A 23,254-nucleotide genomic window follows, 5' to 3' on the forward strand; every position below is an offset into this window, starting at 1 on the left:
CCTGGCGCCGATCGGATCGTCGGCAAAGACCTCACCCGGAGCGCCCGCCAGCTCTCCTGGCTTTGGCTCTTAAAACTCCAACAAATCGCCGCCTCCTTCACCTCCGTCACCAATTCCTTCGTCGGCCTCGTCCGACCGCCAACAGCCGCATCGCCTCGCCCCATTCGCCGGCCGACTCCGCCTCGTCGCGGCTCTACCGAGTCATCAAGGGGTTCCTGATCTTCGTGCTCTTGCTGCTTTGCGTTGAGCTCGTCGCTTACTTTAAGGGCTGGCATTTCAGTCCGCCGCCGGTGGGGTCCGCCGAGGTCATCAGAATCATATATGCGAATTGGCTCCACGTCAGAGTCAATTATAGTCGGTGGACCTCGTCATTCTGGTTCTCGGATGCTTCTGGATCAAGTTCCGGCGAGTCAAGCCCAAGGCCGCCATGGAGTACAAAACGACGCCGTCCAGTGAGGAGGAGGGTGGGACTGAGAATGTGGAGGATTATCCCATGGTGTTGTTGCAGATCCCTATGTGCAATGAGAGGGAGGTAAGATGATGTAGGTTGCAATTTTTACTGTTACTGTGTATGAAAGTGTTGAAAATGTGATTGCATTGGGAGAGAGAGAAGGACGAGGCTGAGAAGAGAGAAAGGGAGAGTTTAGGTTTTTGGTGAGATGGTGGCCGGAAGTGGTGGTCTCCGGTGATGGCAGAGGAACAGAAGAAGAAGAGAGGTCGAGGGAGAGAGAGAGAGGCCGTGCGGCCAGGAGAGAGGGAGAGAGGGAGGGAGGGGGAGAGAGGGAGAGAGAGAGAGAGAGAGTATGAAAAAAGGGGAGAAAAATTAAAAAAAATAGAAGAAATAAAAATAATAATAATAATAGAAAATTGGTGGTAGAATAGTCATTTTATACCTGTTTTGGACATGTTGTGTGAGAATTAGAAAGAATAAAGACTCTATCCAGTTTAATTTGAAAGACAAGGGACTAAACTGTTTTTCAGGCAAAAGTTCGAGGAGTAACAAGTATTTAATCCTTATTAAATCGTGATTTGTTGAAAATTTAGGACTTATGAGCTATTTAACATGCTGTAGAATAATGAACAATAGAGAAAGAGAGGAGAGAAGCTTGAAATTGGGATTTGTTTCCTTTTGGAATGTTTTGAGCATTTGTTTTGGGGCCTCAAAATTTTTTTAGCCTTGAGCCTCCAAACTCACAGGGCCGGCCCTGTTGCTGATTGTAGTTTTTGTAATTGGCATCTAATATGTACTTACAACAAAGTGGGTCAGCGAAAATATGTTTTGGGGTTTATCGCGGCATTCCACTTTTTAACATTTTTTCATACTTCACTACTACTCCACTCCACTATTAAGCAATAAGAAGTGGAGTGCAAATGAAAAAGAAGTGTCAAAAAACTCAAAATCACTACATTATGAAGTTAAATTAGTGTCTTTGAATTCTCTATTAATACCACTCAATTTTTTTTCTCCTGTTTTGTCGATGGGCTCAAATGAATAAAACCCAAATCAGCATGCAACAGGCCCGGTATGAAACTAAAAACTGATATTACATGCAATTGAAGCTTCTGCTTTGTTTTATTTATTTATTTATGCTGCAATCTCAAGACCTACAATGAGCTAGAACTCAGCAACAATGTACTAGTGCCTCTAAGGCTTTAACGTCCATCACAATCAGAAATGGTCAGATCATTTACAGAAAAAATTTGTGGCTCCTTTTCAACTTTACTACTGGTGACCGCATGCCTATCTGTAGAAAATGCTGGCTTTGTAGGTGCAGGTAATCGTGAGCTTTCATTTGTCAACGCGGAGAGCACATCTGACATGGTAGGTCGCTTCGCTGCACTATCCTCCACGCATAGAAGGCCAACTTGAACGCATCTTAACAGTTGATCTTCGTTAGTAGATGAATCAGCTAGTGTTGGATCCATTAGTTGTAGCCCTGCGCCTTCTTTCCACAACTCCCATGCCTGAAATTATCCAGATCATATCAGTTGATTTAGGATGACAGAATGATGGAATGCTATAGCTATATAAAGACATGAGTGTGCTGAGAGTTGTTTGACATACATATCCTACTAAATTGATGGCACGATCATCATTGTAGAAGCTATTGTTTCTCCTACCACTTATGATTTCAAGCACCAACACTCCAAAACTGTAGACATCGGATTTTGTAGAGAAAATTCCTTCCATTGCATACTCAGGAGGCATGTAACCACTACATCAGATAGAAAGGATTTCTTTCTGTATCAGCATAAATCTACATATACCATGGCTAGCTACCAAAAGCAAAAGATAAGCACAAGTTTATTTACCGTGTCCCAACAATCCTACTAGTATTTGCTTCCAGGTCATTAATGGAGAAAATCCTTGCCATACCAAAATCTGAAATTTTGGGGTTCATATTTTCATCAAGTAGTACGTTACTGGCTTTTAGATCTCTATGAATTACTCTTGTTCTTGAGAATTTGTGCAAATAAAGCAATCCTTGAGCGATTCCTTCAATTATGCTGAAACGCTTGCTCCAATCTAGAAAAACACCTCTGATTGAATCTGGTCAATATTCAGAGGTTCAAAATTAGATGACACAGAGAATTAATAGATGTATACACAGAGAAAATGGCAAAAATTAGCTATGAATCTGGTCAACATGTTGAAACAACTCATAGTCTACTGAAGTACCAAATAAAAGGTAGTCCAGACTTTTGTTTGTCATGTACTCATATATCAACATCCTCTCTTCACCGTGAATGCAGAATCCAAAAAGCTTGACAAGGTTTGTATGTCGAAGTTCATGTATGAGGATCAATTCATTCTTAAACTCTAGTGTTCCTTGCCCTGAACATTTTGAAAGCCTCTTCACAGCTACTTCTTGTCCCGTTGCCAATTTTCCCTGATAAATTTATCATATATCCATCATAATACGTTACTGGATCATCAAAAATCATATTTCTAATGAGTTTAATAGATGAAAAACTAAATGAAGACTACTACAAGTCTTAAGCTTCTAACATAGACAGAAAATAAATGACCTTATAAACAGGTCCAAAGCCCCCTTCTCCAAGCTTGTTTTCTTCAGCGAAGTTGATTGTGGCAGCCATTACAGATGCATAGCTAAATACGCTCAAGTCATGTCCCATGTTTCCATCATTTTGAAGTCCATTAAAATCAGTAGGCCTCCTAGGATTCCTGAAGTTGAGCAATTGATTCTGGTCTATCTCACCCTCACCTATTAAGAGGGTTGAAATTTCAATTTGCAATCATCAAAGATGTGAAGTTGGACCTGGCTAACAAGCGCACATCCTGCTTAAGTAGAGTATATACCTGAAAGTTTAGATTTTCTTCCTCTTCTTCGTAGATAGCACAAGATGGAAAAGGCCATTATCACTAGAGCAGCACTAATACCAACCCCAATCCAAATCCATTTATGCGTTGCACCTAGAGAGTAACCAATAAAATTCTATTTGTTAAAGCGACAACTAATCAATGATCTATATATTTAATTTTGACAAAGATTTAATTTCACTACATTCCATTTATATGCAGACATGCTAACAGAACATGCATCAAGCTCAATTATTAGACAGAATTAGTGGAGCTTACCACTTTTGCTTGGTGGTGACTTTGGCGGTGGTGATTTTGCTGTTGGCATTAGCTTTGTCAAAACCAAATTGCTTGCATTACCAGGTTGAGTGCGGTCTTCAACGAACTCACAGTCCACACTCCAAAATCGGCATCCAGTCTGATCATCAAACAGAATGTCGAATCCAAGGCAGTCACAGTTTTGCAAACAAGTATTGTTACAGTCAATACTAGTACCACTGTGACTTCCATTTGATACAAAGTTGAGCGAGTATGGGCATCTTGAAGTTGAACTCGAGGTGATTGGTTTAAAGGAACCTTTTTTTAGCCCAAATGGACTGCCGACATCCGCCATATAAGTGGTTGGCCGGCTAGTTGTCTGGCACCCTACTCCATCTGTGTTGTAGCCTCCACACTGATCTGCTCGTGCAATATCAATTCCCGATCCATAATAATTTAGAATCCATTCTGGTAACTCATATGCACCATCTTCAGAAGTGTAAGTGAGGTAGTCTTCATTCTCATTTGAAACAATGCTAAACTTGTAGCTAACCTTTGCATTCGGCAAAATGTTTTGGAATCTGTTGTTTGTAGCACTATAGTTTCCGCTTCTCCAATAAACCACCCCTTCTCTCCGAATTTCCAATTGGCGGGCAGTTGGGTCCCAATCTAGGATGAAAGGCCCCGGCGGTGGGTAGTTAACGGATGTCCATGATGTAAGAGACCAAATGTGCCCATTGCTACGGTTGACACCCAACTTCATGCCTGGTAAAAAGGTATCTGCTGGATAATCAAAACTTTGCCACCACACCTGCTTCGTTGATCCATCGGAGTTCAACTCTTGTAGGATAAAATTGCCAGAATCTGACAGAGTAGCCGCAACATTACTACTACTTTTTGGCGCGGAGCCAAGCACTATAGGAGGATCGCCACCGCCACCTTCGTTGTTTGTAATGATTTTTAATGTGTTGTTGGAGTCCAAGGTAAGAACTCCAAAAGGGTATAAAACAGGCGAGTCTCGGTTGCCCACCCAAGCCTTATTCGCACCACTTACATTGTACCGCCTAATATATAGATAGCTGTAGTTGGAACTTGAACTGAGGGGCAAGAAAAGCAAAGTGAACTTCCCAGTGGTGGAAACTAAAGCGCTTGAGGAATTGAGAGTGTCGCCTATTTTGAGTCTGTCCCCAATATTGTCTGCTGCAGCAGCAACATGACAATTCCACAAGCTTGAAAGAATGATCAGGAAGAAAATTAAGAGTTGATCAAACCTAAAACCATGGTTGATGATCATAAGATACTTTTCTTTCTCCTGATGTTCTTGAAAACCAGCAAACATGATCATCACATTAACCATGATTAAGGTCAAGTATTGTCTACTGCCCAAAATGCCTTAGAAAATCCTAATTTATAGTGCAATACCAATTATAAAAATGAAATCTATCTTCTACTTTCATGATGTGCCAAATAAGATGATGCAGTCGGAAGTAACCTGGGTTTACAAGCAATAAACCCTCAATAAGAAGCTTGTAAACCCTCAATAAGAATTCTGGAGTCCACCAGAGCTAAATGAGAAAACTCTCAATCTATCTTCTACTTTCATGACGTGCCAAACAAGATGACGCAGTCGGAAGTAACCTGGGTTTACAAGCAATAACCCTCAATAAGAATTCTGGAGTCCACCAAAGATAAATGAGAAAACTCTCAATTTGATTGATAATTTGACGAAAGATAAGTTCTGCAAGCATTTAAGGTTACTTATATATGGGAAAAGAAAGCCTAGGGCGACTAAGAATGAAACCTACAAAACAAATCCAAAACAAATTAGAAAACCGAAAATTCTAAAAAATAGTAAATTGCAGTTTTGAGACCCGAAACGATCCCTAAAACCCGAAATAGCCCATATGTCGTGGCAAAGCCCACACGGGTGGTTTTTGATTCTATTGGTAAGTGAATTATTTCTAAATGATTGCAAGGATAAGCAATAGAAAAGTTTGTTTTCTTGTACTATTTAAATTAAATTGGCATTGTATTGTGTGACTATATCTTTAAACCTCTCTTCACTGCTAGGAAAGGTTTTTGAAAACATTGATAAGTGATCAGTTTGGGAAGCCAATTCCAAGTCTGAACTAGGTTTGATATATACTTTGTTTCGAGTGAAGTACGCATGTTAGTGTTAATCGGACAATTTTAAACTGACTTAATGGACTATGACTCATTGCCAACCCAAGTGTATCTTCTTCTTCTTTTTTTTTTTTTTTAAATCCCCAAGTGTATTTTCTTTGTTCATTTAAGATTTTAGAGGACTCCCTTTTCTTGTGATTCCTCCCTTTCCTAGCTTTTACAGATAATAACTTTTGAAAATGTTGAAAAGTTGCATTTATTGCTAGGATTTAGTAATTGTATGTTGACTTTTAATCAAGGAGGATTATATTCCTCTCATTGTATCCCTTTTCGGTACCTATTTTTGTCAAACACCTCCTTTGCTTGGATATAGGTAGCTTGATTAGTTTGACTTGGAGCAGATCTTGTTGGTTGTGTTTCTCAATATAAATGGCCTTTTTTTTTCCCCTTTCCAAAGTCATCTTGAGGCTGGAATTTAACAGGGATTGGGCTGTTTTTACATGTACTAGAGTATAACCGCTTAATCAATTTTCCCATTGTATATAATATGGTACTGTAGATTGGGATGTTCTCATATTTATCGTGAGGGTAACATATGCATGGTTGTAGATTCTATGGCAAATTTGGGTTTGAATTATTCTTCATTGCAGTGGTTTTCTTCCCCACCTTATGTGATCTGGCTACCATTGCATTATGATTCATTGGGTTATCCCTATCAACGCGGTTAACGGGATTGTACCTCAAATCTTGGGTTTTTGTATTCTTCTTTTTTAGGAGAGGTTTTGGTCTAGTCCCCCTCTCCCTTTATTATATATATATATATATATATATATATATTAAATAATATTAAGTGGAGAGACGGGCGGTGGGTTTCCGGGTGTAGTGGTCCTCTCCTCTTATGAGGAGGGTAGGAGCTTTGCGCAATGACCACTAACGAGGGGCTGATATCGCCTAAACCTCTTTTAATTAAAAAAAAATAATAATAATATAGTACTGCCGATGTTGTTACATGGTCATTGGGAATTTATGGTGAGGACTTCATTTTCATATATATAAAGACTACAAGATCAAAGCGAAACAAAAGGTATGAGCCTTTGTTTGGTCTAAAGTTACAACACCAACTTTAACTATTAGCAACTTACCTTGTATTAATTTAAGCTACACTTGAGCCTTACATGAATGTTTGGTCTAAAGGTATGAGCCTCTATTTTGTTCCTGGTGTCATTCCCTTTCCGGAAAGGTATAACAATCACGATTCGGACATCGAATGCCAAATTTGCAGCAAACCAGGTTTTCCTTTTTCACGATTGAGCTATTCTTCAATCCTTGTTGCCAACTGTTCTACATCACAAGAAAAATAAATTTTAGTTAGACAATAAAAAATAAAAAAATAAAAAGAAAATAGGACGAAAAATTAAGGTGACAGGTTGTCTTTTGGATTAGTTAGATTGCAATAATCTTAGAAGACTTTGGCTCTATGAGAGATTCCTGGAAAATGCAATAGAAGACTTTGACTCATCACTCTAGGATCCCATGGAATAAATTTTAGTCATCTCTCTTGAACATGTCTGTTGAATTTGAATGTTGGTGTTTGTATATTGATCAAGCAAAACATGTACAAGATACAAACTATATAAAGTGGAAGACATAACAAGCCAATGACCAATGGGTCAAGGACTATGAACATTACCACAAATCACTCCTAAGTCCTAACTATATATGAGCCATAAAACTAGGACCTAGAAGTAAGGAAGCCTTTACTGCATAACTATAGAGTGAGGAGGAGCCTTAAAACAAGGAAGACTGAAGACTTCTAAACCAGGTAGAGTATGGGAGAAGGTAACCTCTAATTCAGTAGCTTCTAATTTTGCCCCTAAAGAGGAATCAAGGGAGCTCCTTGAGCAAAGCTTGGACAGCAGACCCTCAAACTTAGCGAAAGCAAGAATCTTGGTAAAATTGTCTGCCAGTTGATCACATGATCATGTGTACACTGTTTCAATAAGTTTAGACTGAACCTGATCTCAAACAATGCATGTGACAATCAACCTCAATATGTTTGGTGCGTTTATGGAAGACTGGATTGGCTGCGATATGCATGGCAGCCAGGTTGTCACAATGTAGAGATATGGGCGCAGTACACAGAATGCCCAAGTCACCCAACAATGCCTTTAACCATATGAGTTGACAAGCTATGGATGCCATTGCACGATACTCAGCTTCGGCACTAGAACGAGCAACCACAGTTTGTTTTTTACTTTTCCAAGTAACTTGGTTGCCTCCAATGAAAGTATAGTACCCAGTTGTGGACTTTCGATCAATGGCATTAGCTGTCTAGTCAGAGTCTGAGTAGCCCACAAGGTTGAAGTGACCATTGTTCTTCATAACAATTCCTCGATCAACTGTGGTCTTTAAGTAGTTAAGAATCCTTTTGACAATCTGTGGATGATGAGTGGTAGGGGAGTGCATGAATTGACTGACCAAACTCACAGCACAAGTGAGGTCTGGTCTTGAAATGGTAAGATAGATGAGCTTACTGACAAGGCGTTGATAAACATAAATTTCTGAGAGAGGTTCTCCTTCAACATCTATTTTAAGTCTGCTACTAAGAGGAGTGCGTGCAGGCTTACTATCCATCATTCCTGCCTTATCAAGAAGATCAACAACATATTTTCGTTGATTTAAGAATATACGATTTGAGGATTGATCCATTTCAATTCCAAGAAAGTACTTCAATGGTCTAAGATCTTTGATGGCAAAGGTATTGTGCAAGGTTGCCTTGAGAGACTTAATCTCATCCATATTGTCTCCAGTGATGATTAAGTCATCCACATACACTAGAACAACCAACTTGCCAGCCTTGCCATTTCGAACAAACAAGGAGGAGTCTGACTTCGCTTGAAGCTTGAGGCAAGAAAAACCGAACTCAATTTGAAATACCAAGCACGTGGGGATTGTTTCAAACCATACAAGGCCTTGTGAAGTTTGCACACCATTCCAGCTTCACTTTCACGTGGATGTCCAAGAGGTAATCTCATATATACATCTTCTTGACATCCATTTGGTATAGAGACCAACCATAATTCACAGCAACAGATAACAAATCTGTGTTCATTTTAGCAACTAGAGCAAAGGTCTCCTTATAATCAACACTAAGGGAAGAATTCATCATGTCAATGTGCTGCAAATAATCAAGTTTGGTTCCGAGGGATCAAAGAGACCTCTTGTTCCTGATTTCGTGCCTAATGGGATATTAGGCCATCTCCAACCCTGGGCTAAGGGGTTGGTATAGCCCAAAAAATATCATTTTTCATCTCCAACCCAAGGCTATGCTATAACAAAAACTGATTTGTGGGGCTAAAAGGGCTACGGGCTGGGCTAAACATAGCCCTGTGTAAAGCCCTTGAGCTTCTTCTTCGTGGAGACCACGCTGGTGGCCCAAAATTCTGATCAACAAAACCAATGGCTGAGATTAAATGGCAAATAATAAAATAACATGGTATTTAAACTTATAGCCCTAAGGGTTGGAGATGGTAGAAATTATAACCTTTACTATTTACATAAATAGTGATTATCGGGGGCTAAAATTTAGCTTTGGGCTATTTTAGCCCCCCACAGTTGGAGATGGCCTTACATCTCTGGACAGAGCTATTTCCAGAGAGAAAAAACTATTACTCAGTAGGGATAGGATAAATATGCAAGTAGTGCAGGGTCGCGTGAAAATCATATGGCCCCACCAAAAGTATAATTCGGAGTACCTAAGACGTTTCGCCGCCTTTAAAGTCTTCCATGAACTTTCTACTGAAACTCGGACTTGTTTATTTTGTTTGAAATCATCGAATTTTCAAATAATTAAGGCACCCTTGACCCTCCATACCTTACCTTAATTTACTGGTCATTCAAGGTTAACAGCATTCCAATGATCAACTTATTGTGCTTGCTCATCAGTTTCTCAAGCTTCTGTACCTGTCATGGTGTAGGCGTGCAGTTGCACTGTTCATTGGAGACACGCTTTATAAGGCTCGAGGAATTGAGGGGAAGCCCTCAATTTCTCGAGCTTTATGGTCTCCGCTTCGGGGGAGTTTACGTTGGGCCAGGGATGAAATTAGGTTTACGTGATGGTCTAACCAGCAACACTATGTCGATTTGGAGTTGGCGGGAAAGTCAGAACAGCCCGGGGCCAGGGTCTTTCAGCCTTTATTGGGATTCCGGCACACGCCAATTGCAAGTTAGAAGAAACGGGGATCTTTGGTGGACTAGCGAACCATACGAGTATGCTCATTTCCGTAATAAATCCAAGGTCTACAATTTTAGCGTGGTTTCATATGAGAATGGAGACTACTTCAGTTACACTGTCGTTGGTGATCCAAATGGCAGATCAGCCTGGGTGCTGGACACAGGTGGGGAGCTTTATGAAGTTATCTATAACATTTCTATTGCGTCAGCAGGTCACTGTGATGGCTATAAAAATGGGACAATATTTAAGTGTATTTAGTTATGCATCTATTATAGCTGCCACTTGCAACTTCTCTAATGAAAATAAGCTCGGAGAAGGGGGTTTTGGACCTGTTTATAAGGTAAGGCTTTGAATAATGCAAGTGAATCATTATTTGAAAAGCTATATGGTTATTACTTCTTCTTCTTTTGCGAACAATATATATTCAGGAGAAATTGGTGATTGGAAAAGATGTAGCAGTGAAAAAGCTTTCAAAACGTTCAGGGTAGGGAATATATGAGTTGACGAATGAATTGATACTTATATATGAACTCCAGCATACAAACCTTGTCCAGCTATTTGGATTTTGCATTCATGGTGAAGAGAGGATGTTGATATACGAGTACATGCCAAACAAAAGCTTGGACTACTTTTTATTTGGTTGTTACCTTAATCTAACTCTTTGCTTAATTACTTGATTCAATTCCATTTATCTATTTGTCATCTGATTTAATCTAATTGTACCAATTGGACAGATTCAACTAGATGCCAGCAATTAGACTGGAACAACCGTTTCAGCATAATTGAAGGAATTGCTCAAGGTTTACTTTACTTGCACAAATATTCCAGAATGAGAGTAATTCATAGAGATTTGAAAGCAAGTAATGTTCTACTTGATGAAAGCATGAACCCCAAAATTTCCGATTTTGGAATGGCAAGGATTTTCACGAATGATGAACAAGAAGCAAATACTATGAAGATTGTTGGGACACGGTAAGCAAACAGTTCTGATATTTTGCTTTTGGTTGTTAAGCATCCATTTGTTAATGTAGTTGTACTAACATAGTCTTCTTCTCCTTTTGGTGCAGTCACTACAAGAGAAAATGTCATCGGCGACAACCCAAAGTTGTCGTAAAAAGTCAAAATTTCTCGCTGAATTGAAAATGCGACGACTTTGGGTTGTCGCAACCAGTTGTCGCCTTATGTGTTTTACTGATTGTCAAAAGCGACGAAATTACACGGTTGTCGCTTTTCCGATATGTGACGCAATTGGTTCCTCGCATATCACAACTTGTGACACTCACAAATGTGTTACCAAAAACTATATGCGAGACTTTATATTTGTCACTGTTTTTAATATACGAGGCTTTGTTTACGTCGCATATTCCATATGCGAGGTTTGGATGTTTGTTGCTATTTTCAATTGGCGACGCAATTCGTTCCTCGCATATGACATCTTGCAAGACAAGAGAGTGCGTTACAGAATGCTATAAGCGAGACTTTATATTTGTTACAATTTCCAATATAGGAGGCCTTGTTTACGTTGCATATTCCATCTGCGAGGTTTATATGTTTGATCGAAAATTTATATGCGAGACTTTTTTTTGTTGCAAAAAATAACTGCGAGGTTTCATTTTTGTTGCATATATTGATATGCGACACATATGCATTTGTTGTAGAAAATGATATGCGAGGCTTATTGTTTGTCTCCTATAGTTTCGTCGAGGAACTTATTGCGTCGCATATTGAAAAAACGACAACCCTGTTATTTCGTCGCTTTTGACAATCAGTAAAACACATTACGCGACAACTAGTTGCGACAACTCAAAGGTGTCGCATATTTAATTAAGCGAGAAATTTAGTCTTTTTACGACAACTCTGAATTGTCGCCAATATCTTTATAAAGATATGTCAAATTAGCATAGTTGTCGAAAATATAAAATGCAAGAATAAATATTTGTTGGAAAATATAAAATGCAAGAATAAATATTTGTTGAAAAAAATAATAAGCCAGATCGCATATAATGATTTGCAACATATGCAAAAGAATCATTGTTTGTTGCAAATGACTTTAAATGAGACTGGATTGTTTGTCTCATTTGATAATTATTTATTTAAAAATTTCAAAATAATTTGAATATTTAAAAAATTAATTTTTTTAATATTAATCAAAGATTTATTAAATCATAAATCAAATAGAGTTTACAAAATTCTACCCACAAAATAATAATAGCTAATAAAAAGAAAAATTGTTTGCCAAGCTAGACTAGCTAAATCCTAATCCAAAAAATAAATCACAAATCTTCCTCCAAATCCTCTGTTTCAGAATTATCTCCATTGTTTTGGACACCGTCTTCATCTCTTCCAAAGACATCATCTTCTTCACTGTTGGGTACTACGATATTCATGTCAATGTTTTCTGTATCAGCAAAACAGCCTCGGCTATTCATCAGGAACTTCTTCAACATTGTCATTAGTTGTGCATTTTGTGACCGCATAGTGTCCACAGTTGATTCAAGCTTCTTAACTTTATCTTGCATTACGTTCATCTCAGAACTCACAGCTGTTGAAGATGTAACAGTTGGAAGCTCCATGCGAGGAAACGAGCCTAAACCACGAACTCTTTTTCCCTTCCTTCCACACTCTTCAGCCATGATTGGAATCTCATCACGCGCAGTAACTTGTACAGATTCTGGTGGAGTACCCTCTGGTGCCTCTAGGGTTAGTTTCTCCTTATGCTCTTCTCTCTTATTTTTCAGTCGATCCTACAAAAATAAAATATAAAAACAAAAATAAATATGTTATTTACTTATATATTTAAATAGTAATTATTTTCCCAAAACTAATAAGACTTTAACCACATTGATAACAATACTTACATATTTATCACGTGCAACATCACTAACCCAATTGCTATTTGAATCTTGATACATAGCTGCCCAATTGTCTATGAAAGACAAAGGATTGCCCTCCTGCAATTTAAAAAAATCTCCCAAATTAACAATTATTCAAGATAACATTTGAATTAACTCACTCGAAACTCATAAAATTTACCTTGGCTGTCCTCAAAGCATGTTGAATGAAAGGCATAGCTCCGCCACGATGCGTACTCCTTTGTCTCTTTCGGCTAGTTGAATTCTTCTTGCATTTATCCTTTATAAATATTGTGAGGTTAATTATGTACTCTAAAATTTTTAATCAAAGCATAGAACTGTAATATTATTTCTTTTAGAAAAACATACAACAATAAAAATATTTTGAAAAAATAAAGGAGTGAAGAATACATACAATATATTTTGGATCGGTGTAGAGTTCATCACATAGCCAATGCCACTCCTCTGTCGATCTCTCACCCCATAGATCAGGTGGAGGAAGTGTGGCTCGTCCTCGAACAGATGTGCCACATTTTTGGTAGTGATCGTGCAACTTCCACTTGAATTGAGTATACGCCGAGCGCATCTTATCATCCACAAAATAGATAATTTTTGGATGTTCTATTTCCACGTCAAAGTGTACCTAATTAAGAATAAAAATAATATAGTATGTTAGGAACAAAAACTATTAACTTTGCATTAAACCACTGACTTAAACTTACCGTCAATCCCTCTCGTAGTGTCCTCTTAATATCTCCTGAAATCTTATTCCATCCGCGGTAACATACCGGAGCTCGACTTCGAACCTCAATCCCTATAGCGGTGGTGAACTTCTTATTGCTGTACTCAGTATTTGGGACCCAATGCTCCTGGTCAAATATTATCTCCACCTTCTTGTTGCCATTGCTAGCAATCATCTCAATCATACCTTTCCCAGTTGTTTTGCCACGTGTTTTTTTCAATTCAGCAGGGGTAGAGGAATTCTCTGCATGATTAGATAAAAAGAATGAGAAGATAGAAAGTGAAATTAATATCTTATATATCAAACCATCGTTAAGGATAACAAGTGACATGCATTTACGTCTTTACCTGAGTTGTGAGCTGTAGGATGTTGATCAGCTTGTGGCTCTTCAAATGGCAGTTCAGTTGTTGTGGTTGTTGCATAAGAAGTTGCTGTCAGTGCTGGTTGTGATGGTAGCTGAGAAGCTGATTTGGATGCTCTTCTTGTTGCAGTAGCAGGCTTCCTTATCATTTTTCCTCGTCCAAGTTGCAGAGATTGAGAGGACATCTGCAACACATAATAGAAAAGAGTAAAATATACAAAAACTAGTGCATGTGCACAAGTCCACACAATTGAAAACTGTAACTTAGATGAGAGAAGTAGCTATAGAGGACTGGGTACTTATACTAAACTATATATATTTTTGGGGCTGTAGCATTAACTTAATCTACATATATACACTGGGGCTTTAGATTAAAAACATTAACTGGGGCTTTCAGCCACTAGTTTTGACCTTTAGATTAAAACCATTAATTAAAAACATTAACTGGGGCTTTCTGCCACTATTACTAAAACATAGTATATAGCAAGAAATAGAACATCAAGAAGCTGCCAATCAAAAAAATAAGAGACTTAGGTAGAACCAAATCAAAAAATAAGATAGAAAATATACTGTTTTGGTGGATGTGTTTGGTCCTAAACACCTTCAATCTGCAATTCCACAGAAAAGAACACCGATAGTATCAACCAAGTCATTAAAGGAGAAGAACACTCATAACAAGGAATATGAAACTCTGTTGCTTCCATTCAAATCTTTAACCCTGTTTTTGCAAGATTAAAGGAACAAGCAGAACGACCAATGTAGGAGAGCTAATTTATACCCTGTTCAGGACATCATATTCTTGTCTTCCATAATAGATACTAGTCTTAACATTTACCATTCCGTCCTGAACAGCAAGTATCATAAGAAAATGAAGTAACGCAACTTTGTTGAGAACAGAAACTTGCTAGAATGGTTTAAAAGTGGGACAATTAATGTACGTATATTTATTTGTTACCCAAGCTTATCTTGCTATTGAACAAAACTTTCTTTCAAAAATTCAATAGAACATCAAGATTACAAATATGATATCCAACTCTATCAAAATTATACATTAAAGTACAACAAGCCATTACTGCCCAGAAATCAATCAATAAGTAATCAACTTTCTTTCTTTATCAAAAAAGCATTAAGACATGATCCAAACTCTATGAAAATCACAGTGACATTTATACTCCAGTTTATCTTCCTATCCAGAAACTTCAATTGCATAGAATTCGCACTATAAGAGTCAGCGTATAAATGATACATGTGAGCCCTTGTTCATGTTAAACTCAGAAAAATTCAACCAATAACCCAAAAACATACCTGGAAAATTGAACACCAGAAAACTGAACGAAGAACACCCGTAATCTGCAATTCGACAAAAGAAAAAAACCAAAAGTCAAATCAAGAAAACACCTTAAAAGAAAAAAATAATAAGATATATACTTAGCAATTTGCAACGGACCCTTCAAAATGAAGATTGCAGAGAAAGAGTCGAAGTTGATGTTGTGATGAACAGAGCCGATTCCCTTTTATATTGTCATCCATCTCTTTGAAAGGTTCGGAAGAGTCCTAATTAGGACTCCTCTCTTTTCTCTCTAAATCCCGCCTACTCTCTCAACATCCCGCCTAATTTTCCCGCTTGTTCGATAGAAGAATAGGAAGGATGGCGTACGAAGATTTCTGTGAGCAGAGAGAGAAGAACGGGAAGAGATGGAAGAAACGATAAGTTCGTTTTGACAGATAACAATGAAACGTAATCAGAAAGTCAAGAAAAGAAATAAATAAATAGAATCATAACCATAATTACCGCATAGATAACTATAATTGATTTGATATATTCATAATTATTGATATATTCATAATTATTGATATATTCATAAAAAACCTTTGGTGCTCCAACAAGACAAATTTGCATAAGCTGGAAAATCATTGATGGTCCATAACACAGCTGCACGCATGGTAAAATAAGATTCAGTCATCTTATCATAAGTCTCAACACCCTTCTCCCATAGCTCCTTAAGCTCATCAATTAACGGACGCAAAAATATATCAATATCTTTTCCCGGTGATTGAGGTCCTGAAATCAATAATGTCAACATGGAGAATGGTTTTTTCATGCATTTCCATGGGGGCAAGTTATACGGAACCACCACCACAGGCCACATACTATAAGAAGTACTCATGTTCCCAAAAGGATTGAAGCCGTCAGTTGCAAGGCCTAATCTGACATTTCGTGGATCTTTCGCAAAATCAGGGTACATCTTATCAAACTCTTTCCAAGCTACAGAGTCTGCCGGATGCCTCATCTCACCCTCCACATCAACTCGTTTATCTTTATGCCATCTCATGTCATTCGATGTGTGTCTAGATCTGAATAATCTTTGTAACCTTGGTTTCAATGGAAAATATCGCAACACTTTCTGAGGAACCTTTTTTTTCTGTTCACGATCACTATTCTTATATCGTGGCTCATTGCACACCGGACATTTGTCTTTCCCTTCATTCTCTTTGTAGAACAAGGCACAATCATATTTACAAACATGAATAGTTTCATACCCCAAGCCAATACCTTTTAAGATCTTCTTGCAAGCATAATATGATTCCGGAATATTATTTGGCTTCGGACACATCTTCTTCATCATTTGCAACAAGGTATCAACAGACTTGTTGGTCCAGAGATTGTCAACTTTGCAGTGAATCAACTCCACAACAAATGTTAAAACTGAATATTCTGTGCAACCAGGGTAGAGTTCTCGTTCAGCTTCTTGCAATAACTTATCGTAATTATCCTTATCTTCATTATGAACACCAATAGTATCGTAAGCCCCTTGGGTATCCTGATTTCCTGATGTATCATCTATATCATCGTCTTCATCCTCCCCTATATCCTCTCTATCTCCCGTTACATGTGCATTACCCATTGGAAAAAGATCGTTCATCATATCAAAAATACCTGTATTGTGTTCAGATGCATCAACTGGGCTATTCGGAATAGTTTGACTCCGCACTTCATTCTGTTCTCCGTGATATATCCATGGGTTATATGTTGTTACCATGCCATTTTTCAATAAATGGATCTTGACCACGGTTAAAGGGTGTGAATTTGTGTTATTGCACTTCATGCACGGACATGAGATTTGATTATTCGCATTCACATGATGCTTCGCAACCTCAAGAAAAGAGTTAACCCCTTCTTTATACGCATTAGTAAACCGATAATTTGGATCTGAACCCCACTGAATCCACGCCCTATCCATTCTTGTTGCGTCAAATTATTAAGAAGTTTTCGCTGCTCCTCACTGAATTTTTTATAAATCGAAGAGATTGATTGAATATGGGACTGCCCGTGAGAAGAAACAAACAGTCAAATTCTAAACTCAATGTTTATTGCTTCTTTTTGTTCTTGTTGTTTCTGTTATTTATATTAATTTCTTTACTCTATTTCCGTGAAGGTGGGGAATTCCCAGTCGGGCCAACATATCTAATCCTTTGTGAAATAGGTTTTATGGAGGACCTAATCCTAGAGCTAATCTAAATCTCGGATTATTATTATTATTTTGGTTCTGAAACAATCGGGTTTAATCTAAATCTCTCCGTCCCGCACACTCACCGCCCGCCACCCCCTCTCTCATGGCCCCTTCATCATCGGAGCATCCGGGAAATTTTTCTGTCAATCGATGGACTACGAAAGCTCGTCTGCAAATTTACCAGATGCCCACCCTTCTCAATGAGATTTGGAACCCCAACCCCAATCTCAAATGCCCACTCTTCTCTTTCAAAGGTTCGTTCTTTGTTGTTCATATTTCATGGGTTTTTTTGATTAAATTTCATTGAAATTATGGAACTTTGATCAATTATTGGAATCCCTCTTTATCGATTTGGTTGCGATTCTGTTTCGGATGATGGTTCTGTTGGAGGGTATATGCTTGTTTGGAAGAAGAAGAACAAAACTAATTAGATTACTGCGATGTACCAAATGAAACAATTAATAACACCTTTACCACCTCAGGTGATAACTGATATTACATATAAGCCTAAGAAACGTTGGTTTTGCTCTTATACTGTCCCTCTGCTCTGCGTTTCTGTATCTGCAATATGGGGAAAATGTTGAATGGCTTTGGCCTATTTGTTTATGCTGTTCTAATACTAATCTTATTGCTTCTTGAACATGAAAACCAATATTGCTTTGCAGGAGTACTAGAGAAGAAGAACAATGAGTCGCAAATAGGCACCAAATGCTACTTGTTTGATGGGAGTTGGATTTACGATGATACATACCCACTCTACGACACATCCAGCTGCCCTTTTATTGACAGAGAGTTCGACTGTCAGAAAAATGGATGCCCGGAGTTCGACTCTCTGAGCTATAACCAGTGGCAGTCACTAACATGTATGCTGCATTCTGCAGTACCCAAAGCCAAATATACTTCATCCAGTAAAGGAGATTTCTATACGCTTCTTTTGCCAGTGAGTATGTTTTTCTGGTCATTCGATACCTTTTTTTTTTTAAACAAACATTAGATACCTTCTGACAACATTACGTTTTTCTGCATGCAGGAATATGAAGTTTCTGTGATGTTTTCTCGCAATAAGTTTCTAGTGGATCTGGTCCAAACAAAGGAGGGCATGGTTCTAAACCTTGACTCTATTGAAGGAGGGCATGGTTCACAGCTTTATTAGTAAATTTCTGCTCCTTCTAGGCTTCTAGCTCTATTTAAGTCCTGGTTACATGTTTTGCTAATTGACATACTAGAACTGGGAATCACATATTCACAACTTTGAAAGTCTCCTTGCTCGGTCTTATTAGCATGCTTCAATTCATTTGTAAACATAAATATACTTGGTATTAAACTTATGTTTGTTGATCATAAGTCAAAGCATGTGTAAAGAAACTTCTTTTTGACTTCATTCCTTTTAGTAATGCTGAGGAATGAACATGAATTGGATTTTTGATCTTTTTAGATATCAGGACTGACTTGCAGTAGTACAAAAATGGTCTATACTTCTGGTCTTCAGAGGGGAGCAGACTGATCAATTGATCAGTTTTTGAATTGCACATGCATCACTTCCAAATTCAGGCAGTGGTGGATAGGATTTGTATTCCGAAATTAATGCCGTAGGGATATCCTCCCCAGTCCTCATAACCTTGAGCCTTGTCTTTGCTAGAATAGTTGTAATTTGTGTTTGGATATTCTTCTCTGAAATGAAGAATCTCATAAGCCTATTGTATTCTCGCTGTGTTCTGAGATCTTTCTCTGTCATGCCTTTGTAGCTGCAACGAAAGGTTTAATATTTCTATGATTTTATTATTTGAGTTTGAATGTTTCATTTCTAACTTGCTTTCTGTACTCCATGTTTTGATTTTGAATGGGTTTAGGTGTTCTATGACAAATAGGTAACAGCTTGGGACACTTCGACTGCTGGAGTGAAATTGTCACAACGTCACACAGCACCAACCAGCTCAACCTCAAAGAGGTATGGATTTCATTCTTTTATCCTCTTATGGATCTGTTTGGTTGCCCAGACCAGCTGATTATTTAGTTCTGGCAACATATATATCAGGATTCTAGAAGGATCTATTCATTGCCCTGGTATATTCTTTAATATGCTCTTTGTTATGCATATGTAAATACACCAAGTGTTCATCGGGCATTGCCGTATTATGTATTGTTTAGTACTAACACCATCTTTTTGAAAACACTTATTTGTTCTGCTAGAGTGGTACATAGTTACATACTAATATCCTAGATTCAGTGTTCTTGCTTAATTTTCAATTCTGCGATGTAATTTTCATTGCATGACCAAATTTATCAGGTCCATTCAGTTCTCAGCAAGACGGCGGCAGTACCAATCTGATGCTTATGAGTTATATTTGAACTCATTATTGTTTGTTATACATGTAAATCTGATGCTTATGAGTTCATTTTTTAAAACTATTAACTTATTTCCTTCTTGTTAGGGTCTGGATCAACTTCGCTCTGGACTTCTTCAGCAACAAATACCTTTTATACAAGCTCCCAGCCCTTTCATCAGCTTCAAATGCTGACACCACAACACCAGCAACAACTTATACTTGCCCAGCAAAATTTGACATCCCCATCTGCCAGTGATGATAGTAGAAGACTAAGAATGCTATTGAATAATCGAAGTATGGGGCTTGGAAAGGATGGCCTTTCAAATTCCGTTGGCGATGTAGTGCCAAATGTAGGATCACCTCTTCAAGCTGCAGGCTCTATGATGCCTCGTGGAGATACAGATATGCTGATGAAGGTGCTTTTCTATTTATTTAATTTTTTATATTTATTTCTTTGTGCTTGTAGTTGTAGTGGTTATATGGTGGAAGTAGTTTCCTCTGTTCTTCCACATGCTCATATCATTCTTGCTACTTTGGTTTCCTCTGTCCTTTTGTTATTATAGATAGGTATTATTTCCATTAATTTATGTACTTAAACATTATTTTAGGGAAGGCTCCTAACAGTCTTGTCATTGATTATAAGGTCACAAAAAACCAGCCTGGGAGGAAGAGAAAGCAGCCGGTGTCATCTTCAGGCCATCATGTGTCCCCCTGTGGCTTACGCTCAATACATGAGAATAATATTAATGGAGACTGGTTTAGCTTGTAATCCATATTTGAAACCGTTGAACAGATCACAATTTCCATTAAAAGCTAAAATATTTAGATAGAGAAATTCGTGTAACATGTTGAACAGAAACGTTCTACTATGCAATGTTATCCCAGTAAAAGTCATTGCCTAATTATTTTTTTGTGAGAAAATTAAAGTTGTCACATAAACATTAACCGACAACTCGTACAGGTAGTCGTCTAATTGGTTTTCAGCGAGGAAGTTCAAGTTATCATACAAACATTAAGCAACAACCTGCACAAGTCCTCACTTAATTGGTCGTTTGCAAGAAAATTAAAGTTGTCACATAAACATTTACCGACCACTAATAGAAGTTGTCGCCTAATTGGTTTTTAGCGATGAATTTTAAGTTGTCACATAAACATTAAGCGACAACTTGTTGAACTTGTCGCCTAATTGGTCTTTTGTGAGAAAATTAAAGTTGTCACATTAACATTAACCGACAACTCATCAAAGTTGTCGCCTAATTGATTTTCAGCGAGGAAGTTCAGGTTGTCACGTAATCATCAAGCGATAACCTGTAAAAGTCGTCACCTTATAGGCCTTTTGTGAGAAAATTAAAGTTGTCACATATACATTAATCGACAACTAGTATAAGTTGCCATCTAATTTATTTTCAGTGAGGAAATTCAAATTGTCTCATAAACATTAAGCGATAACCTATTAAATTTGTCGCCAAATTGATTTTCAGAGAGGAAATTCAAATTGTCACATAAATATTAAGCGACAACCAAATAAATTTGTCACCAAATTGATTTTCAGTGAGGAAGGTAAGGTTGTCACATAATCATTAACCGACAACTCACAGAAGTGGTCACTAAATCAGTTTTCAGTGACAGAAATCTAGTTATCACATAAACATTAAGCGACAATTCACAGAAGTCGTCGCCTAATTAATCTTTTGCGAGGAAGTTAAAGTTGTCACAGAAACATTAACCGACAACTGGTAGAAATTGTCGCCTAATTAACATTTTGCGAGGAATTGGGTGTCGCATAATGTCATATGGGCGACAACTGTCAATTTCTTGCAAATTCCTACTTTATGCGACAAATTGGTTGTCGCCGATGGGATCATGTGCGACAACTGAAATTTCCTCGTATTTGCCAAGTTTTTGCAACGATTTTTGGGTTGTCACAATGAAATTCCTCGCTTTTGCTAGTTTCTCTTGTAGTGAGTGGATATATGTCCCCTGAGTATATTATGGGGGGGGGGGGCAGAATTTTCCATAAAATCAGATGTCTATAGTTTCGGTGTGTTGATGCTTGAAATCCTAAGTGGTAGAAAGAAACAACAGCTTCTATAATGATGATCGCGCCCTCAATTTAGTTGGTTATGTATGTCAAACAAATCTTTGTTATTCTTATAGGGGTGGCGAGTTCAGTGATTATAAAATTCTAAACGAATGTGGTCTTGTTTCAGGCATGGGTGTTATGGAAAGAAGGTGTAGGACTAGAACTACTGGATCCAACACTCGGCGATTCATGTGATAAAGATCATTTGTTGAGGTGCATCTATGTTGGTTTGCTCTGCGTAGAGGAAAATGCAGCCAGTCGACCAAAGATGTTAAATGTGATATCTATGCTGACTAATGAAAGCATGTCACTGCCAGTACCTACAAAACCAACATTTTGTACAGAAAGAAATGTCATCACAACTACTGTAGATGGAAACGGACCGGAAGTGGTGGTATTGGTAAATGGTATCTCCAATTCTGATTTTGATGGACGTTAAATTTACTACCAAGCAAATCGCCACACTTTCTCCTCTAGAATGTAAGTGGTTATGAGCTTCGAAGTATGATTTTTAGTCTAAAAAAATTTGAGATGGTTATGTTTTCTTCTGTTAACAAAATGTAATAATGTATGTTTTCGACAGTATTTTTGGGTGAAGTATTTATAATTTCTTATTTCATCCGTCTACTCATGATATTGAGTTGATTATGGTCATTTGGTTTCTAAGGGTCAATGATAGTAGTGATATACTGTGAAACTCTTTCAAAATGTATTCAAAAAAATTTAGTTTAAGCTCGTAATAATTTTTCCGTACTAGAGTTTGATCCGATGACAAAAGTGAGGCACTGAGGTGTTACAATTTGAGTTGTTATCATTGTCTCACTCCAAGCACTCATTGTCTCACTCCAAGCACAAAGTAGTTTACAGTTCAATTACGTTTCCTAAAAGAGAATGGAAATGATTCAGAGAGTCGAGACATCATGTCTCATGATTCCATAGATGTACCGAGTACGTTCAGATGGTAATTGAGCCATTAGACTATCTCTTACATCCAGGCCCAAATATAAAAATAATCCCAAGCAGAATCCACTGGCTTCTGGATCTGACGACCCAGTCTCATTACCATGGAATCCGCATTCATGGTTAAGGGTAAATGTAGTGCCTGTGCAGTCTTGTACTATCCCATACGCTAAAACGAACCAGGGTGACTCGTAACAGATATCAAACTTGTGAACTTTAGGCTAGAATCATCCCAAAAAAAAAAATTAACTTTATTTGTTAAACTTGTTTTCTCACAATTATTTCTTGCTTTTCTGAGCGGGCATACCAGGTTCGTAGGTTTATCTGATTGTTCTTACACTATTACATACAAAACTGGTAGGCTAATTACCTGGTGGATTGGGATAGCATAGGGTAGGATGCCGCGGAATCCATTGACAGCGAGAATGTCTGGCTAAGACACGCCACTGTTAAATACGTTAACCCCTCAACGCATCGTA

General features: G+C 37.9%; 4 protein-coding genes and 1 pseudogene across 9 annotated transcripts; 2 read left to right on the forward strand and 3 right to left on the reverse strand.

Annotated features, from left to right (window-relative positions):
- Window positions 1–1,653: 1,653 nt before the first annotated feature.
- LOC112165178 (G-type lectin S-receptor-like serine/threonine-protein kinase CES101) lies at window positions 1,654–4,922 on the reverse strand. Its single transcript, XM_024301613.2, has 7 exons — window positions 3,602–4,922; window positions 3,323–3,436; window positions 3,031–3,227; window positions 2,681–2,891; window positions 2,314–2,551; window positions 2,066–2,216; window positions 1,654–1,965 (listed from the first exon to the last, which is right to left on the reverse strand). The coding sequence occupies exons 1-7, from the start codon at window positions 4,917–4,919 to the stop codon at window positions 1,654–1,656; spliced, it is 2,541 nt and encodes an 846-aa protein (XP_024157381.2). The 5' UTR covers window positions 4,920–4,922.
- Window positions 4,923–8,035: 3,113 nt separating this feature from the next.
- On the reverse strand, window positions 8,036–8,873 carry LOC112203356 (uncharacterized mitochondrial protein AtMg00810-like). Its single transcript, XM_024344336.1, has 2 exons — window positions 8,790–8,873; window positions 8,036–8,605 (listed from the first exon to the last, which is right to left on the reverse strand). Exons 1-2 carry the CDS (start codon window positions 8,871–8,873, stop codon window positions 8,036–8,038), a joined length of 654 nt encoding a protein of 217 aa, XP_024200104.1.
- A 1,159-nt stretch (window positions 8,874–10,032) lies between these two features.
- On the forward strand, window positions 10,033–22,254 carry LOC112165181 (annotated as a pseudogene).
- LOC121049452 lies at window positions 12,129–15,682 on the reverse strand. 3 transcript variants are annotated; one of them, XM_040506895.1, is made up of 9 exons: window positions 15,341–15,682; window positions 15,199–15,243; window positions 14,464–14,501; window positions 13,880–14,078; window positions 13,513–13,775; window positions 13,206–13,433; window positions 12,972–13,070; window positions 12,797–12,889; window positions 12,129–12,682 (listed from the first exon to the last, which is right to left on the reverse strand). In XM_040506895.1, the coding sequence occupies exons 4-9, from the start codon at window positions 14,076–14,078 to the stop codon at window positions 12,212–12,214; spliced, it is 1,353 nt and encodes a 450-aa protein (XP_040362829.1). In that variant the 5' UTR covers window positions 14,464–14,501; window positions 15,199–15,243; window positions 15,341–15,682; the 3' UTR covers window positions 12,129–12,211. The 3 variants fall into 3 exon arrangements, with proteins under 3 accessions (XP_040362829.1, XP_040362831.1, XP_040362830.1); XM_040506897.1 differs by lacking the exon at window positions 14,464–14,501; XM_040506896.1 differs by lacking the exons at window positions 15,199–15,243; window positions 15,341–15,682 and having other exon boundaries at window positions 14,464–15,162.
- Window positions 16,514–20,147, forward strand: LOC112165182 (protein trichome birefringence-like 41). 4 transcript variants are annotated; one of them, XM_040506898.1, is made up of 5 exons: window positions 16,514–16,622; window positions 17,331–17,659; window positions 18,071–18,345; window positions 18,436–18,557; window positions 19,838–20,147. In XM_040506898.1, coding segments are annotated over exons 2-5 (549 nt in total). In that variant the 5' UTR covers window positions 16,514–16,622; window positions 17,331–17,508; the 3' UTR covers window positions 19,839–20,147. The 4 variants fall into 4 exon arrangements, 3 of the variants coding, with proteins under 3 accessions (XP_040362832.1, XP_024157386.1, XP_040362833.1); XM_024301618.2 differs by lacking the exon at window positions 16,514–16,622 and adding an exon at window positions 17,223–17,241; XR_002922695.2 differs by lacking the exon at window positions 16,514–16,622 and having other exon boundaries at window positions 17,233–17,659; window positions 18,071–18,349.
- Window positions 22,255–23,254: the final 1,000 nt, after the last annotated feature.

This window comes from Rosa chinensis, chromosome 5 (assembly GCF_002994745.2).
Source record: "Rosa chinensis cultivar Old Blush chromosome 5, RchiOBHm-V2, whole genome shotgun sequence".
NCBI lineage: Eukaryota > Viridiplantae > Streptophyta > Magnoliopsida > Rosales > Rosaceae > Rosa > Rosa chinensis.

Excerpts from the sequence above, each read along its gene's own strand:
- LOC112165178 (XM_024301613.2), bottom strand. The coding sequence starts at position 4,919 with ATGTTTGCTGGTTTTCAAGAACATCAGGAGAAAGAAAAGTATCTTATG. Across the intron at positions 3,228-3,322 it reads AAGAAAATCTAAACTTTCAG|GTGAGGGTGAGATAGACCAG; the intron begins GTATATACTCTA and ends CCCTCTTAATAG. Across the intron at positions 2,892-3,030 it reads GCTTTGGACCTGTTTATAAG|GGAAAATTGGCAACGGGACA; the intron begins GTCATTTATTTT and ends TAAATTTATCAG.
- LOC112203356 (XM_024344336.1), bottom strand. The coding sequence starts at position 8,873 with ATGATGAATTCTTCCCTTAGTGTTGATTATAAGGAGACCTTTGCTCTA. Across the intron at positions 8,606-8,789 it reads CAGATTTGTTATCTGTTGCT|CTTCAAGCGAAGTCAGACTC; the intron begins GTGAATTATGGT and ends TCTTGCCTCAAG.
- LOC121049452 (XM_040506897.1), bottom strand. The coding sequence starts at position 14,078 with ATGTCCTCTCAATCTCTGCAACTTGGACGAGGAAAAATGATAAGGAAG. Across the intron at positions 13,776-13,879 it reads TCCTACAGCTCACAACTCAG|AGAATTCCTCTACCCCTGCT; the intron begins GTAAAGACGTAA and ends CTAATCATGCAG. Across the intron at positions 13,071-13,205 it reads ACACCGATCCAAAATATATT|GATAAATGCAAGAAGAATTC; the intron begins GTATGTATTCTT and ends ATATTTATAAAG.
- LOC112165182 (XM_040506898.1), top strand. The coding sequence starts at position 17,509 with ATGGCCCCTTCATCATCGGAGCATCCGGGAAATTTTTCTGTCAATCGA. Across the intron at positions 17,660-18,070 it reads CCCACTCTTCTCTTTCAAAG|GAGTACTAGAGAAGAAGAAC; the intron begins GTTCGTTCTTTG and ends ATTGCTTTGCAG. Across the intron at positions 18,346-18,435 it reads TCTATACGCTTCTTTTGCCA|GAATATGAAGTTTCTGTGAT; the intron begins GTGAGTATGTTT and ends TTCTGCATGCAG.